The 19121-nt window shown below is 36.1% G+C and overlaps 1 protein-coding gene across 1 annotated transcript in view; it reads left to right on the forward strand.

Moving 5' to 3' along the window:
* KCNH8 (potassium voltage-gated channel subfamily H member 8) overlaps positions 1-19121 on the forward strand; it is a 398046-nt gene that overhangs the window by 224934 nt on the left and 153991 nt on the right. Inside the window, exon 5 of the mRNA XM_061193703.1 lies at positions 573-813. Coding sequence (XP_061049686.1) covers positions 573-813 — 241 coding nt within the window. The remainder of the gene's footprint in view (positions 1-572; positions 814-19121) is intronic.

A 19121-nucleotide genomic window follows, 5' to 3' on the forward strand; every position in this document is an offset into this window, starting at 1 on the left:
GCTGTTATTAGAAGTATTTCATGCCCAATATATTCTTTAGATAATGACTGTCATCTCAAAACTATAAGTATACGGAATGTCCCCATGACAGTAGGAACATAACTGTATCTTTGTGTTTATAATGTATGTAGGCTTATACTTGCAACTTTGGATGTTTCTAGGTGACATTTTAGGTAGCGATCTTTTTATTCTTCATGAACAAAATCTGGATTAGTCACTTATTAACACTGGTGACTACACTCTGCATATTCCTTTCACTTATAACAAAGATCTCTGCCCGATTTTAACATACTTAAAAGTCTACTTTTTGCATCACCAACTTGTAAAAGTCCCTTGTAAGATGTATTGACATTGTTGGGAGACTGGGATTGACATATATACACTAATAGGTATAAAATGGCTAACTAAGAAGAACCTGCTGTATAAAAAAACAAATAAAATTCTAAAATTAAAAAAAAAAAGATGTGTTGACATTGTATGTATAAATAATTCTCCCCATGTGTTTAAGGCTTTGTGTTCCTTATTTCTAATGTTGTGTTTCTCCCTTCTCTCCTTTTTGTCTTTATCCACAGAATGTTTTTGTAGATAAACCAGCATTTCCGGAGTATAAAGTTTCTGATGCAAAAAAGTCCAAATTCATACTTTTGCATTTTAGCACTTTCAAAGCCGGCTGGGACTGGCTTATTCTATTGGCGACGTTTTATGTTGCCGTGACCGTACCTTACAACGTTTGCTTTATTGGCAATGATGACCTATCGACAACTCGGAGCACAACAGTCAGTGACATTGCAGTGGAGATTCTTTTTATTATAGGTAAGAACCCACGGCTGTTTTCCTCGGAGATTGGCATAGGGGAAGTAAGTGTGTTCCAGATTTTTCTAACATGAATTTGAACTAAGATCCATTTGCATGGGCATGACTCAGCCTCTGATGCAAATTTTGGAGAAGCACATATTTGGATTTCTGAAAATTGCCTCTTCCAGCTTTCTCACTGTTCCTGTGTTCAAACAGATCTAAACCGATGTTTTTTGTTTCTATCCTTATTTCATCAAAAGTGGGTTGAAAAAGACTTAATGGCTGTTTTGTTTGTACTCTCAACTTCTATTATGATCTTACCTGTACAGGGTCAGAGATGAGGGTTGGCAAGAACCTATCAGTGGTGTTCTGATAATGGTCCCGTCTTGGGCATGTTTCTTCATGCCCATTGTGCTTTTCCGGCAGTTGATGGTGGTTGCCATAGGTGGCCTAGTTGCAGAAGCAACGGATTACATAAACCTTCTAGTCAATCAGGAGAAACCCTGAGTATCTGATTTTAACTAAAGGAGAGGCCCCAAAGGATGTAAGAATACTTATCTCTAGAATATTTGGAATCTCAGTTGAAGCTGCATCTGCTCCATGCTTGTAAGCCTTCTCCTATTTTCCTGTCTCTTAAAGCTTCATCTTGTTTAGACCAAAGCCCAGCTCTTGCTTGCTCATTCTAGTTCTCCATGAAGGCTCAGATTGACCCCCATGTGGAGTTCCTGACCACCATTAGCAATCTGATTCCTCCGTCTTTACCTGGTCATGGTGATGTAGGGTAACATCCTTTTCGTAAAGATGAGTGAATGTTTGGAAAATGTTTTCAAGCAGTAGGTGAATAAGGGAATGAAAAAATGGACCCTAAAAGTTCAAAGAAAAGGAAATTAAGTGAGGCAGATCAAAGGTCGTTGCAATGGCAGTGGTACTTTTTTCTCTGTGGAGCTGGTACAGCTTTGGATTCTCCAACTGAAGGTCTCACGTGTTTGCTCTGGAAGAGTTTGTATGTTCTTGATGTGGCTTTGGCATCAGTTAACATTGCACTTCCTGGACACACCCCTCAGACCTATGCTAGGACCCCAACTCCCACCCCAAAGGTGATGACTGTAGTATGTTTAGGCCACTAGATGGCAATGTTGTCTAGTTAGGTAGCTTGGTAAGGCTGCAAACTCAAGGAAACTTATCTTTAATCTTTTTTTTAACTTAAACTATTCTTTATTGGAAAAGTATAACCATAAGGGATATTAAATCACAGTTAAATGTCAAGTAACAACATTCCAGTTTGAAAAAGAATTTAAAATGAAAACTGTACAAGAGGCTTTTCAAGATGGCAGTGTAGGAAAAGCCTGAACTCACTTCCTCCCATGGAAACAGCAAATACACAGCTGTATATGGAACAATTTCCTCTGAAAAAAGACCTGAAAACTAGCTGAACAGATCCTTCACAACAAAGGATAAAAGGACCACGTGAAGAATGTAGGAGAGGCAAAGATTCGGTCTCACCAAAAACCCCACTACTTGTGTGGCAACCCACCACTGGAAGGATCTCACACATATGGAACTACTTCCTGAGGAGTGAGGGGGTTCATGTCCAACGTCAGGACCCCAACCCTTGAGACCTGTACCTGAGAGACAAGCCCCTCAAACATCTGACTTTGAAAGCCAATGGGGCTTACATCCAGAAGTCTCAAAGGGCTGTAGGGAACAGAGATTCCACTCTTAAAGGGCTCACTCACAGACTTACTCACCCTGGGACCAAGTGTTCAAGCAGCAGTTTGAAAAGTGCCTAGACCATATGTGAAGGAGGTGAATTAGCTAATATTAATGTGTCTGCTGGAGGGGCAGAAGCTGGTGGGGGCTCTCTCCAGAGACTGAGGGGCTAGTGGGTGCCAGTTTTGTGCTCTTCTATTTAGCTAGTGTTGATGGGCATACCCCACCCCACTAAAGCCACTGGTGCATACTCCTTGATTGCCTGACTCTAGTGGCCAGGGAAACTTGTGTTTCTGGGCCCCATGGGGCTGAAACAACCAGAGAGACAGTTCTCAGCAGGCCATCACCCCTAGGGCATAGCACAGACAGCACACTGAACACGCTCCAGATCTTCCTGTGAGAAAAAGTCTATTTACCTGTCCTAGAGCTTCAGCCTGAAGGGTAGGCTTCAGGTTTACTACACATCTAGGGACTAAGAAGGTGCCCTCAGGGAACACAGGCCGGGGATGCCTTCTCTGTGCTCTTCCTTGGCCATACTAAGGCTCACCAGTACTTCCCAGTGAAGAGCTTATAGACTCACCTGGAACCCTGATTTTTGCAATTGTCACCAGGGGGACACCTCCAAATTGCCTGGTCTAGAGGCCAGTAGGGTTTACAACTGAAGTCTCAGAGGACTGTATATATTTGCATACTTTAAAAGCTGCTGCCTGAGGATCTGACTTCCAGTCAGCCTGAAACTAGGTACTGACTGAGATCCTCCCTTTGGAACATTGACAGGTATTGGCACACCCTCAACAACTGGGATCTATCAAGAGCCAATCAGGTTGCTTAGACAATCACGAAGGTTTGAGAGACAACCAAGAGCCAGGGCAAGGTTGAACAACAAGGTTCATCTCTTACAAAGGCCTCTCCTTCAAGACTGAAAGGAGAATTCATAGAAACAAACACAGTCAGGCAAAATGAGGAAACATAGGAATATGTTCCAAATGAAAGAACAAGATAAAAACAAGGAAAAAAAAAAAAAAAACCTTAGTGAAATAGAAATAGTAATCAACTAGGTAAAGAGTTCAAAAGAATGGTCATGAAGATCCTCATCAAACTCAGAAAAGAATGGATAAACATAGTGAGAACTTTAACAAAGAGATAGAAAATGTAAGAAGGCACATGACTGAAGAATATAATAGTTGAACTGGAAAATACACTAGAGGGATTCAACAGCAGACTAATTGAAGCAGGAGAAAGAATCGGTGATCTGGAAGACAGGGTAGTGGAACTCACCCAAAGAGAAGAGCAAAAAGAAAAAAAAAAAAAAAAAAAGAATTGCGGCACTATTTACAATAGCCAGGACATGGAAGCAACCTAAATGTCCATCAACAGATGAATAGATAAAGAAGATGTGGTACATATATACAATGGAATATTACTCAGCCATAAAAAGGAATGAAATTGGGTCATTTGTAGAGACGTGGATGGACCTAGAGTCTGTCATACAGAGTGAAGTAAGTCAGAAAGAAAAAAACAAATATCATATATTAGCACATATATGTGGAATCTAGAAAAATGGTACAGATGAACCTATTTGCAGGGCAGGAGTAGAGATACAGACATAGAAAATGAACATGTGGACATGGGGGGAAGGGAAGTGGGACGAATTGGGAGATTAGGATTGACATATACACACTACCATGTGTAAAATTGATAGCTAGTGGGAACCTGCTATATAGCCAAGGGAGCTCAGCTCGGTGCTCTGTGATGATCTAGATGGGTAGGATGGGGGGGTTGGGAGGGAGGTCCAAGAGGGAGAGGATATAGGCATACATATAGCTGATTCACTTCATTGTACAGCAGAAATTAACACAACATTGTAAAGCAACTATACCTAAATAAATAAATAAGTGGAAATAGCTTAAGTGATCTATGGGACAACATCAAGCAAAATAACATTTGCATTATAGAGGGTTCAGAAGGAGAAGAAAAAGAGAAAGGGGCAGAAAACTTATTTGAAGAAATAATGGCTAAAAATTTCATTAACTGGGGAAGGAAACAGACATCCAGATTCCAATCCAGAGAATTCCAAAAAGATGAACCCCAAAAGATCCATACCAAGGCACATTATAATTAAAATGTCAAAAGTTAAAGAGAGAATCTTAAAAGCAGCAGGAGTAAAATGACTTGTTGTGCACAAGGGCAGCCCCATAAGATTATAAGTGGAGTTTTCAGGAGAAACTTTGCAGGCCACAGGGGAGTAACACAATATATTCAAAGTGCTGAAAGGGGAAAACTTCCAACCAAGAGTAATCTACCCAGTGAGATTGTCATCCAAAATCAAAGGAGAGATAAACAGTTTTCCAGACAAGCAAAAGCTAAAGTTCACACCACTAAAATGACTCTATAAGAAATGTTAAAGGGACCTCTAAAGGTACTAATTAGTAACAACAAAAAAAAAGAAAGTAAACATTTTATCAGTAAAGGTAAATATTTATAGTAAAGGTAGTATTTAGGCATTTATAAAGCTGTTATAAAGGTTAAAAGATAAAAGTAGTAAAAATAGCTATATGTACAATAATTAAGGAATACACAAAATAAAAAGATGTAAATTATGACATCAAAAAGAGAAAACATGGAGGGGTAGTAAAAATATGGAGTTTTAGAATGTACTCAAACTTATCTTGCTATCAACTTAAAATAGGCTGTTATTTATATATAGGCTGTCGTATGTGAGTATTATGGTAATCACAAAGCAAAAGCCTGTAGTAGATACCCAATAGATAATGAGAAAGGAATCTAACCACAACAGCAAAGAAAACCACCAAAGCACAAGGGAGGAGAACAAGAGAAGAAGAAAAAAACAGAGAAGAACTACAAAACAGTCAAAAATCAATTAACAGAACAGCAATAAGTACATACCTATCAATAATTACTTTACATGTTCATGGACTAAATCTTCCAATCAAAAGACATAGAGTGGCGGAATGGATAGATAAACAAGACCCATCTACATGCTGCCTATAAGAAACTCACTTTAGATGTAAGAACACACACAGACTGAAAGTGAAGGGATGGAAAAGTTGTTTCACACGAATGGAAACCAAAAGAAAGTTGGGGTATCTATACTAGACAGAATAGACTTTAAAACAAAGATGGTGGGCTTCCCTGGTAGCACAGTGGTTAAGAATCCACCTGCCAATGTAGGGGACACGGGTTCGAGCCCTGGTCCGGGAGGATCCCACATGCTGTGGAGCAACTAAGCCCATGCGCCACAACTACTGAAGCCTGTGCACCTGGAGCCTGTGCTCCACAACAGGAGAAGCCACCGCAATGAGAAACCTGCACACCTCAATGAAGAGTGGCCCCCACTCGCCACAACTAGAGAAAAAGTCTGCACACAGCAACAAAGACCCAAAAATAAATAATAAATAAAAAAATAAATTAAAAAATATATACATATAAAATAAAACAAAGATGGTAATAAGAGACAAAGACAGGTATTACATAATGAAAAAGGGATAAATTCAACAAGACGATATAACATTTGTAAATATTTATGCACCCAACATAGGAGCACCTAAATATACAAAGCAAATATTAACAGACCTAAGGGGAGAAATAGACAGCAATACCATAATACTAGGGAACTTTAATATCCCACATACATCAATGGATAGATCATTCAGAAGAAAATCAATAAGGAAGCATTGGCCTTAACACATTAGATCAGATGCAATGAATACATATATACAGAACATTCCATCCAAAAGTAGCAGAATACACATTCTTCTCAAGTGCACATGCAATATTTTCCAGGAGAGATCATATGTTAGGCCACATAACAAGTCTCAATAAATTAAAGAAGATTGAAGTCATATGAAGCCTTTTTTTCTGACCACATGGTATGAAACTAGAAATCAATTACAAGAAAAATACTGGGGAAATCTCAAATATGTGGAGAGTAAACAAATGCTACTGAACAATAAAAGGGTAAATGAGGCAATCCAAGGTGAAATTTTAAAATAACTTGAGACAAATAAAAATGAAAATACAACATACCAGAATCTATTGAATGCAACAAAAACAGTTTCAAGAGGGAAGGAAGTTCATAGTGATTCAAGCTTACCTCTAGAAACAGAAGAATCTCAAATAAACAACCTAACTTTACACCCCCAAAAAACTAGAAAAAGAACAAACAAAGCCCAATGTTAGAAAAAGGAGGAAAATAATAAACGTTAGAGAAGAAATAAATGAAGTAGAGACTAAAAAGACAATGGAAAAGATCAATAAAACTAGGAGCTGGGTCTTTGAAAAGATAAGCAAAATTGACAAACCATTAGCTAGATTCAGTAAAAGAAAAAAAGAAGAGAGAGAAACTCAAATAAAACCAGAGATGAAACAGGAGAAGATGCAACTGATACCAAAGAAATACAAAGGGTCATAAGGGACTACTATGAACAATTATATGCCAAAAAATTGGCTAACCTAGAAGAAATGGGTACATTTCTAGAAACATACAATCTTCCAAGACTGAATTATGAAGAAATAGAAAACCTGAATAGACAATTTACTAGTAAGGAGATTGAGTCAGTAATCAAAAACCATCCAACAAACAAAAGTCCAGGACCAAATGGCTTCACTGGTGAATTCTACCAAGCACTCAAAGAAGATTTAATACCTATTCTTCTCAAACTCTTCCCAAAAATTGAACTCATTCTATGAGGTCAGCATTACCCTAATACCAAAACAGGCCAAGGCACCACACACACAAAACAAAGAAAATTATAGACGAATATTCCTTACAAACATAGATGTAAAAATCCTCAACAAAATATCAGCAAAGCAAATTCAACAATACATTATAAGGATCATACACCATGACCAAGTGGGATTTGTTTCAGGGATGTAAGAACAATTCAACATCTGAAAAACAATCACCGTGATACACCCCATTAACAAAATGAAGGATAAAAATCATATAATGGTCACAACAGATGCAGAAAGAGCACTGGAAAAAAGCTAATATTCATTATGATAAAAACTCTTAACAAAGTGGGTATAGAGGGAATGTACCTCAACCTAATAAAGGCCATATATGATAAGCCCATCATAGTATGTTAGCTAAAGCTTTTCCTCTAAGATCAGGAAGAAGACAAGAAAACTCATTCTAGCCACTATTTTTCAACATAATATTAGAAGTCCTAGCCAGAGCAATTAGGCAAGAAAAGGTAATAAAAGTCATCCAAATTGGACATGAAGATGTAAAACTTTCATTATTTGCACATGACATAATTTTATATAGAGAAAAATCTTAAAGACCCCACCAAAAAACTATTAGAACTAATAAATTAATTTGGGAAGGTTGTGGGGTACAAAATCAATTTACAAAAATCTGTTCCATTTTTACACACTAACAATGAACTATCAGAAAGAGAAATTAAGAAAACAATTCCACTTACAATTGCATAAAAAAGAATAAAATACCAAGGAGTAAATTTAACCAAGGAGGTAAAAGACCTGTACACTGAAATCTATGAGACGTTGATGTAAGAAATTGAAGACACAAATAAATCAAAAGATATTCTATGCTCAAGGATCAGAAGACTTAATATTGTTTAAATGTCTATATTGCCCAATCAATCTACAGATTCAATACAACCTCTATCAAAATTCCAAGGGCATTTTTCACAGAAAAGAACGTACAATCCTAAAATGTGTACAGAACCACAAAAACCCTGAATAGTTAAAGCAATCTTGAGTAAAAAGAACAAAGCTAGAGATATAATGCTCCCAGATTTCAAACTATGTTACAAAGCCATAGTAATCAAAACAATATAAAACATTATAAAACACACAAATATCAATAAGACAGACACATAGATCAATGGAACAGAATAGAGAGCCCAGAAATAAACTCACACATATATGATCAATTAATTTTCAATAAAGAGGGCAGGAATATTCAGTGCGCAAAGGACAGTCTCTTCAATAAATGGTGTTAGGAAAACTGGACAACCACATGCAAAATTATGAAAATAGACTACTATCTTATACCATGTACAAAAATTAACTCAAATTGATTAAAGAGTTGAATGTAAGACCTGAAACCATAAAACTCTTAGAAGAAAACATGGGCAATGAACTCCTTGACATCAGTCTTGATAAAGATTTTTTGGATCAGACACCAAAGTCAAGGGCAACAAAAGCAAGAGTAAACAAGTAGGACTACATCAAACCAATAAACTTCTGCACAGTGAAGGAAACCATCAAAAAAATAAAAAATAAAAGGGCAACCTAATGAATGGGAGAAGATATTTGCAAATCATATATCAATAGGAGGTTAATATCCAAAATATATGGAGAACCCATACAACTCAATAATAGAAAAACAAGCAATCTGATTAAAAATTGAGCAGAGGATATGAACAGACATTTTCCATCACTAATCATCGGGGAAATGCAAATCAAAACCACACTTGTTAGGATGGTTATTATCAAAAAGACAAGACAAGAAATAAGTATTGGTGAGGATGTGGAGAAAAGGGAACCTCATTCACTGTTGCTGGGAATGTAAAGTGGTGCAGCCACTATGAAAAACAGTATGGAGGTTCTTCAAAAAATTAAAAATAGAACTACTATAAATTCCAGCAATTCCACTTCCTGGTACTTATCTGAAGAAATCGAAAAGACTAATTCAAAAAGATATATGTACCTCTATGTTCGTTGCAGCATTATTTACAATATCCAAGATACAGAAACAACCTAAGTTTCCATGGATGGATGAATGGATGAAAAAAGTTGTTGTGTATACAGTCAACCCTCCATATCTGTGGGTTCCACATCTGCAAATTCAACCAACTGTGGATCAAAAACACATGAGAAAAAAAGTTTTTAGAACTTTCCATGAAGCAGAATTTGAATTTGTCACACAACAGCAACCGTTTACATCACATTTACATTGTACTTACAACTATTTGCACAGCACTTACATTATATTAGGTATTGTAAGTAATCTAGAGATGATTTAAAGTATATGTGAGGATGTGTGTAGGCTATATGCAAATACTATGCCATTTTATACAAGACTTGAGCACCCGCAGATTTTGGTATCCTTGGGGATCCTGGAACCAATCCCCTACAAATACCGAGGGGCAACTGTTTATACAGTGGAATAATACTCAGCCATAAAAAAATGACATATTGCTATTTGCAAAAACATGGCTGGATCTTGAGGGTATTGCACTATGGAAAACCAAACCAATAGATAGAGAACAGATCAGTGGTTGCCATAGAGGGTGTATTGGGGGGTGGGCACAATGTGTGAAGGGGTCAAGAGTTACAAACTTTCAGTTATAAAATTAAAAGGTCATGGGGATCTAATGTACAGCATGGTGAGTACAGTCAATAATACTGTACTGCATATTTGAAAGGTGCTAAGAGAGTAGATCTTAGAAGTTCTTATCACAGGAAAAAATTTGTGTAACTTTGTACGGTGACAGATGGTAACTAGATTTTTTGTGGTGATCATTTCACAGTATATACAAATATCAAATCATTATGTTGTATACCTGAAACTAATATAATGTTATATGTCAATTATACCTCAATTAACAAAGAAGAAAGGGAAAATCGTAGACAAGTGGGGTGTGTCCATATGCCAGTCCATTGTTTTTATTTATTTATTTATTTGATAACATTTTTTTTTTTACAGTGGGTCCTTGGTTATCTGTTTTAAATATAGCAGTGTGTACATGTCAATCCCAAGCTCCCAGTCTATCCCTCCCTCCCACCCTTGCCCCCTGGTAACCATAAGTTCATTCTCTTAAGTCCGTGAGTCTGTTTCTGTTTTGTAAATAAGTTCATTTGTATCATTTTTTTTAGATTCCACATGTAAGCGTAATATCATACGATATTTGTCTTTCTCTGTCTGACTTACTTCACTTAGTGTGACCATCTCCAGGTCTATCCATGTTGCTGCAAATGGCATTATTTCATTCTTTTTAATGGCTGAGTAATATTCCATTGTATATCTATACCACATCTTTTTTATCCATTCATCTGTTGATGGACACTTAGGTTGCTTCCATGTCTTGGCTATTGTAAACAATGCTGCAATGAACATTGGGGTTCATGTATCCTTTTTGAACCATGTTTTTCTCTAGATATATGCCCAGGAGTGGGATTGCTAGATCTTATGGTAGCTCTATTTTTAGTTTTTTACGGAACCTTCATGCTGTTCTCCATAGTGGCTGTAACAATTTACATTCTGTTAGTTTTATATCATTTTACTTTGCTAACCTTTGATGCCTTCTGCCACCCACCCAAGACAGACATAAATTAGGACTCTAAAAAGGCTCCTCATGACCTTGTCAAAGTTCTCATGAACTTGGGCAATCATTCAACATACCTAAGCCTGAGTATCTGCTTAACGAGTATTTATTATCATTATTTTTTTTTCAACTCTGTCATAGAGACAAGGTTATATCTTGGAACTTTATTTCCCACTCTTCCTGGTTCTTAGATATTGGACATTTCTAGGGCTTAGAAGCCATTTCTGGTGCTACCTATTCATTGACAGATGATGACTTGTTTACACTCAGGAGAACTGACACCTGTGAGAAAGATATAAGGTGGGTTTTTTTCTTTCTTTTAGGCTGATTTCCTCTGCTAAACTAATAGAGTCTGGCTTGCCCCTCTGAGAGTTGCCCTTAAATCTTCTGCTGTTCTTTCTTACTGCCATTTCTACTGTGCTCCAGGCAGCAAGATGTTTTTCTAGGTAAAAAATACCCATCTCTTACTAGTTCCATGACAAAAGAATGGAAACTCCACTCCTGTTTTTATGCAGTTTAGCTTCTACAAAGATGACTTTATAATTTGGTATTTGGGTTTGCCAACAGTTTAAGTATAACTCCTGTCTGGAATCCCTAGTTAACTGACTTATTTTTATAAGCACTAAAAACTTCTCTGCTCTTTCTTACTGTTATCCTCCTGCTCTTTCTTCTAAATGTAGAGGAGTTTAAACTCCTCTACTTTTTATTATAACATATTTGGAAAAATAATTTAAACTAACCTTTCTCAAAGTATGTTTCCCAGAACTTTTATACTATGAAATATTTCACAAAGGTGGCCTAAAAATGACCACTGAGAAAGAAGTCAAAATATAAGGAATAAAAAAATGTATTGCCTCTAACAATGTATTTTTATGATACTAAGACAGTGTTTATACCATTTAAAATTTATTAAATTGGTATGTGAAATAAAACCCATATGTATATTTAACATTGTTTATATTCTATTTATAGAATAGTGTATTCTATTCTCTAAGTTGGCATCTTATAGTCAACTGGGTCAGAATTGTTAAGAAGTAGTTTAACAAGAGGTTTGGGAAGGTTATGTTTTCATATAGCAAAATAAGTGATGTTTTTCAAAATATTTTGTTATTTGTATCACTCTATACAGATGAGATTATTTTCTAAATGGGGAAAAATTAAATGTTCCATGAAAAATAAATACATAGTCAAAATGAAAGTTGGGAGGTACTATATCTCTTTAGGAGATTTATAATGTACTTTAGCATTATAAATCCTCTGAGAAATTCAGTGATAAATGAATCTGTTTAACTGTGATTAATCCAACATCTCCTAAAGTTATTTTTACCTCTCAGCTCATTCGTCTCTGACCACTCAGTAACCCTCTTTTGGGAAGACTGACTCAAAAACAATCTTCCCTGATAGGTTCACCATAAAGAAAGCATCTGAGGGTAATTATGCTTGTCAGAATATAAATATGAATGGTGAGCTTGAATCTCTCCTAACTACTCTCTTCCTCTTCAGATAAATTGTAAGCCACATTGGTCCTTTAGGATCAATAGGGCACAAGGCTTGGTTGTAAGTTACAAAGTGGTTATAAAATTACTTTTAGTTTGAAAACCATCATGTATAACTTAGCTGCTGATTCAAGGCCTTACAAACTTAAAATGAGAAGTGACCTACTGGTAATGTATCTAATTCAATCTTTCTTACTTTATAGGTGAGAAACTGAGCCCTAGTGCCCAAAGCCCCATAACTAATGGATGGCAGACTCAGGTCTCCTGGTTGTTAGATCAGGTTTCTGAAGAGTTTATAATCATGATGCCATTTTCTGAAAAATTCCATTCAACTTGCTTTCCTTTATTAATAGCAATGAAGCAGAAAATTAGAGAAAGAATACCAACTTCCTTCTCTTTTTTTCCATGAATGAAGAAATTAATAGTTTGAATCTCTGAAATCTTGGTTGTAAAACTTCCCCATTTCCTAACAACCCAAAGAACCCAATTTTGTGCAGGCAACAGTATGCCCAGGCCCAGGGAATTAATGATGAATATTCTAAGCCAGGGGGAATTCCCTTCCCCTTAGCTGTTTCAGGAGCAGGGGTGAGTATGTGACAGAGTCTGTCCTTTAAGAAATAGATCGTTTCTGTGGGGCTTCTTGGAAATCACTTTTCCCCTGAAAAAAAGAAGAAAGACATGTGAGGGAAAAATATTCGTGTCCCTATTCCTTCATTTCCCCCCGTGATGTGTGAATGGAAGAATATGTTGTGTGTGACTACTGCAGTCATCCTTAATTATTAGGAGAGATATAGGAAAGACATGGATGGCAGAGCAGGAAGCTGACATTTTGCACCTCTGAACTCTTTGCCAAGTGATATAATAAAGCTCCTATTATTAGAACTACTGGTAATTGGATATTCTGTTACTGATAACTCTCTCACTCTAAAAATAAAAAATAAATTACAATGCTATTATCCATGACCCCTTGTACTGGACAATTTCAGAAATTCTAAGATATGTCTGTTCCAAAGAAATAGAATGCTCTTTCTTCTGACCTGTCATTTCACTGTGAGCCTATCTAGGAGGTGGTTTGCACGTAATTCTTATCTGCTGCTATAACCACAAAGGCTTAGAAGTATAGGCTACGCCATAAATCTATAACTCTGATTGACTTGGTCTCTCTAAGAAGTCCTCAGAAAGCTACAAGGTCAAAGGAAACAAGATATGCAACTGAACTTTCTGTTTATTCTGCATTTACCTTAGTCATAAAAGGACAGTTGACAGTTGTGTGAGATAAAGGGCAATCCTACACTGTGTAGTCCTGTCCAGGTCTGAACATCTAACATCCTCACCCACTAACCACTAGCAAGGCTCCCCAATTATTATGACAATGCCAAACACCCCATGCATATCCGAAAGGTATTTTTTTCTCAATGTTATATGCTTAAGGTTATACTCTGTTGACTTAGGTAGCTCCAGTTCATTGGTTCTCAGTGGGGACAGTATCACACGTAGCGACCATTTTAGAAATACGCGGGTTTGACCTTAATTCATTAATCATCACAACCATCATTTGGTATTTATTTAGTGCTTTTAGATCACCATTTACATATTTTCAAATGATTTTACCCCAACTAATGAACAGAATTCCTGTAAGTGCAGTATTTCTTATGAGCATATATCTATATTTTCATCATTTCTGATTATTTCTTTCTTTCTCCTTTTGTCTGCAGTTCTTTGTTAACCAATGCTTCTATTCACCTACATGTCACCAAATTTTGCTATCTCAGACTCTTTATTTCTTCATATCACTTAGTTTTAATTATAACCTTGTGACATAATTAAGGCAGGTCAATCTGTTTATACATAAGAAGGAAAGGAGGAAAAACAATAAGGAATTTATTCAAGATCTAGCTAATTACTGACCAAGCCTGGATTAAAACCCATTTGTAAAATGGGAAAAATAGTAGCATTATTGTGAGGATTTAGTGAGGTAATTGTTTCAAGAAATCACTCACTGTTTAGTCAGTAGTGATGAGTATTCTCAATAATGTCACCAAGCCCATATTTCCTTGGTTTGTTTTAATACTATTTTCAGAAAATCAGGACTCTTTAATACATACTGAAAATCCAGCTAATCATGGCAATAAAGTAGACCAGAATATTCCACATCCTTAGCTTTCAGGAACACAGGTATCTGGGGAATCATTTACCACTTAAAGGATATGAGTCTTTATAGCTCCTCCTACAGACTTGGCTCAGCATCCTTTTAGAAAAACCGAGAGAAGATCTCAAATACTATCACCTTACATCTACCTAAGTCAAGCATCCTTAATCTGCAGTGCTGTGGTCTGGCATGCATCAAATGATTCCCAAACAATATTAAAGGCAATTATTCCCGTGTCTTTTTCCATCCAGTCTTTCATCAGCACTTCTAGGAACAAGGAACTGAGCTGATCTGCATTTCAGCCCCTCTTCCTTTTTCCTGCCCAGCTCTGATGAGACCTGAGAGCAAAAGCTGGGCTTCCAGTTATACCGTCGAGAAGGAAGATATTAGCTAAAACCTTAATCCCCAGCTTTAGAGTAACTGACTTGTCTATACAACAACTTTCTAATTTTACTGGATCTGTGTTCAGTTTCTAATAGTATTTTTAAATACATGTTTGCTTTGTAAAACTTCTCCCCAAATCCCCTGTTTGTTGTGCATAATCTTTATAAATATGCCTTTTTTCCATTTAATGTAGAACCAAGGAATAAGTTTCTTATCCCATTCAACTCCAGTTCATTACTCTCCAGTAGAAACCCAAGCCTCAAAGGAAGTACTTTAATTCTTTCAGCATTCTTGAGTATGTTTTTCTGTTAAGGGAAGATAAATAAATCTCAGTGGTGGAACCTGAAAGAGTATAGACATTTTACTGCTATTTTATCGTACAAGCAAACCCCAACTTACACTCATTTTCCTGAAAAGTGCAAAGATGTCATTTCCCCCTTTAGTTAAATGCCTTAAAAGTAAAGTTATAGACTTTGATACTGGAGGGAAAGACTTTGAAGAATAAATAAAGTTGAAATTTCATGGTGATGATGGAATTACAATAAATTTTACCACTGAATGATTTGGGCATCCTGGTATTCCCGGACTACATATTTAGAAGGTTTGGTTAGTTAGCACCCATTTATCTCTTAGCATTTGAGTCCTTCCCTCCCATCCTCTCTCCCTCTGTCAGTCCCATTCTTCCTGTTAGTCTCATCCTGCCTTTCAAACACAGGGTGGCAACCAAAGTCCACACAGCCATACATCCCCGTATATGCATACCTGCAGCCCCATAACCCAAAGCCATAAGTATGTTGAGTTATCCCATTTAGCCATTCACACTGATCTTGGATGGAGTCATAGGGTCTCTAACAGTAACTCAAGATGACATTCATAGCCAGGGCTCAGGTTTGACCCTTGTCCCACGTGGCCATTCGAACCCAACTACAAGAGTATTAACAGTGCCTACATTCACAGATAACATATTTGGAGTATCAGATAAATGAAATGTATTGTACTGAACATTAACCATTGGCTAGAAATGAATCAGGGCCCATTTGACTACTATTTTCTGCTGAATAACTCTAAGCCTGAGGATATAGCAATAATTAAACCAAAAAAAGAAAAATACCCTACCCCTTCAGATTCCCAGAGAAGTATACCATATCTAGTGTCTTACCTCAAAACTGGAGAGATTTTATATGTCAGAATGCCTTGGGGGAAAAAAGAAAGCACACTGAAAAGTAAGGTACTACTTTTTCAATTTCATCACTGTTATTAGGAGTTCCAAAATAAGTTGGCTTAAAAGTATCTACTTAAGCACTTAAACAAAAACTAAAATTGCATTTATTTTGCAAATAAACTATATTTCAATTATTGCTTCTTTAAGCTTTTCACATGAAGTGCTTTGATAAATCAACTATTGATATGTGACCATTGTATTTTCCTTAACCATGTAAAACTGCAAAGCAGAGTGCTTCTTCATTTGATTGGTTCAAAAATAGCAATTCATATTTTCCTTAGGCTAGAATAATAAGTTTATGTTTCATTATTAAAAGTACTTTATTCACCATCATTTCCTATTAGACACATAGAGTTTTGGAAATATTCTGACCATTCTTTGCTATAAACAAAATCATCTGCAATGACAATGTTCTAACAATAACAATATTTTGTTCTACAAAAAAATTAGACTTTCAAGACATTTTCTTTTGATTAGTTTAATTTCTCCTCTGTGGATATATTATGCTAAGTATATAAACTTTAAAATAGAAACAGTGAAGAGAAACAAATGGTCTTCAGACACACCCATTCCAATACAACCACTCCAACATTAAAGCTTTCTGGTTGCTGTTTTCTCTGTTTCTTTTCACGTGGTTGTAATCATAGTCTACACAAATTTTGGTGCCCCTTTTTTCACATAAAATTTTAATATAAATGTTTCTCTGTGCTTTATAAATATTTATAAACATTGAATAGTTGCATGATATTCCATCATGTAAGTGAACTATTCTGTGTACTTAACTGTGTCTTAGTTGTTACACATTTAGAAAGATTTTTATTTTTTGCCCCTCAAATAAAAAATTGTAATGAACATCTGTGTGAAAAATATACTCATTCACTAACAAATCTATATTGAATGCCCATTGTTTGTCATGCACTGTTTTAGATGTTGATAGAGCGGTGAAACGAATGGAGATCCTTGAATTTATATTCGAATAGGAGACAAACAGGAAAGAAAACAAATAAGTACGATATATAGCATGTCAGAAAGTGGTGAGTGGCACGGAGAAAAATAAATCAGAGAAGGGGGAAGGAATGGGCTGCAATTTTAAGTGAAGTGGTCAGGAAAGTGACTTCAGAAATGACATTTAGATAAAGACAGAAGAGAAGCAAGGAACAAATGTACGTCTTGATGAACATTCCAAGCAAAGAGAGTATCAAATGCAAAAGACCCTACTTCTGTGGTTAGAATTATTTTAAGGAGTAGAATTGTTGGGCCAAAAATATTAATATATGCAGTTTATAACACATTTTTTATTTTTTAATTACATTTTCCTTAGAGCATTTTTTGGTAGTAAAACTCTAGTTGGAATGCAATTTTTTCATGCTCATATTTTTTTACAGTAGTAGCCCTTGTGAGAAGTTCTAGGTGAATATTTCTTTCTGAATTTTTTAAATACTTTATAGTCATTTAATAGAGTAATTCAGACAAAATAATTTATCCATATTGTATTATTGTTCTTTATTCCTTTTTTTCTTACGAGATTAGATATACATGAAAAATAGAGCTGCATTTGCCTGACAAATATAAAACTTATTTCACAATGTACCTGAATTATTTTTAAATCTGAAACATTTGTGAGATGGCAAACGTGGAGGAAAATTGTCTTAGCACACATCCGAGAAGGGTGCTGCCTGTGACTTCCAGATTACTGTAAATAGACTATGAGAATGAGCATGAGATCATAAAATATGAAACAATAGTGCTTGTTTTGAACGAGGTAAGGAAATTAAGAATGGAATATTACTAAAGTTAGAAACCCAAAAGAAAATGGTGAGTTCTTGATTTAGAAACTTATTGCAGAGAAATGAGGTTTTTTTTCCATTTGCCTCTTACACAAACGTGAACTCTGCTATGTCATTCTCAACCCACTTTTTCAAGTATGTTTTCTTGCAGTATATAAAAAAGATTGATGTTCTCTAAGTAAAAATGGCCTTATTTATGTGGCTTATATTTCCCATTTCAATTCATGCATTTAGCATTTGCCATTGGAATAATCTTTACTCCCATTACCCCCATAGTTTTAAGATAAATACACAAATAATTTAGAAAACCAAATACACATTGAACATATTGAGAAGTTGTTTAAAGATTTTAAATACTTGAAAACATTATGGTCACCTGGGCCTAGGTGTAATTCACTATGTATTATTAAATTGATTAAATATTCGTTGGGGATCAATATAATGTCACCCAAGTGATTGCGCATGGCAGTTCCTCATCAGAGCATAGAAGGCCCTTCATCGTCTAGACCCTGCATCTCTATCCTTTGACCTATCACCTCATGCTCCTCCTTTTTGTGGCTTCAGCCACATCAGACAACTTGCAGTCCCTCAGCTGTGTCATTCCTCACATTCTTTGTATTTTCACATTCTCTGTATTTTCTACTCTCAGAAAAAAATGGCAGGACATCTGCTTAGCTCCTCTTTACCCAAGCAGGTTCTCCTTATTCTTTTTATTTTATTTTATTTTTTTATTTTTTTTAATCAGTCATCAATTTTATACACATCACTGTATACATGTCAATCCCAATCACCCAATTCAGCACACCACCATCCCCACCCCACTACAGTTTTCCCCCCTCGGTGTCCATACGTTTGTTCTCTACATCTGTGTCTCAACTTCTGCCCTGCAAACCGGTTCATCTGTACCATTTTTCTAGGTTCCACATACATGTGTTAATATACGATATTTGGTTTTCTCTTACTGACTTACTTCACTCTGTATGACAGTCTCTAGATCCATCCACATCTCAACAAATGACTCAATTTCGTTCTTTTTTATGGCTGAGTAATATTCCATTGTATATATGTACCACAACTTCTTTATCCATTCGTCTGTTGATGGGCATTTTGGTTGCTTCCATGACCTGGCTATTGTAAATAGTGCTGCAATGAACATTGGGGTGCATGTGTCTTTTTGAATTATGGTTTTCTCTGGGTATATGCCCAGGAGTGGGATTGCTGGGTCATATGGTAATTCTATTTTTAGTTTTTTAAGGAACC

Source organism: Eubalaena glacialis, chromosome 6 (genome assembly GCF_028564815.1).
Source record: "Eubalaena glacialis isolate mEubGla1 chromosome 6, mEubGla1.1.hap2.+ XY, whole genome shotgun sequence".
NCBI classification, from domain to species: Eukaryota; Metazoa; Chordata; class Mammalia; order Artiodactyla; family Balaenidae; genus Eubalaena; species Eubalaena glacialis.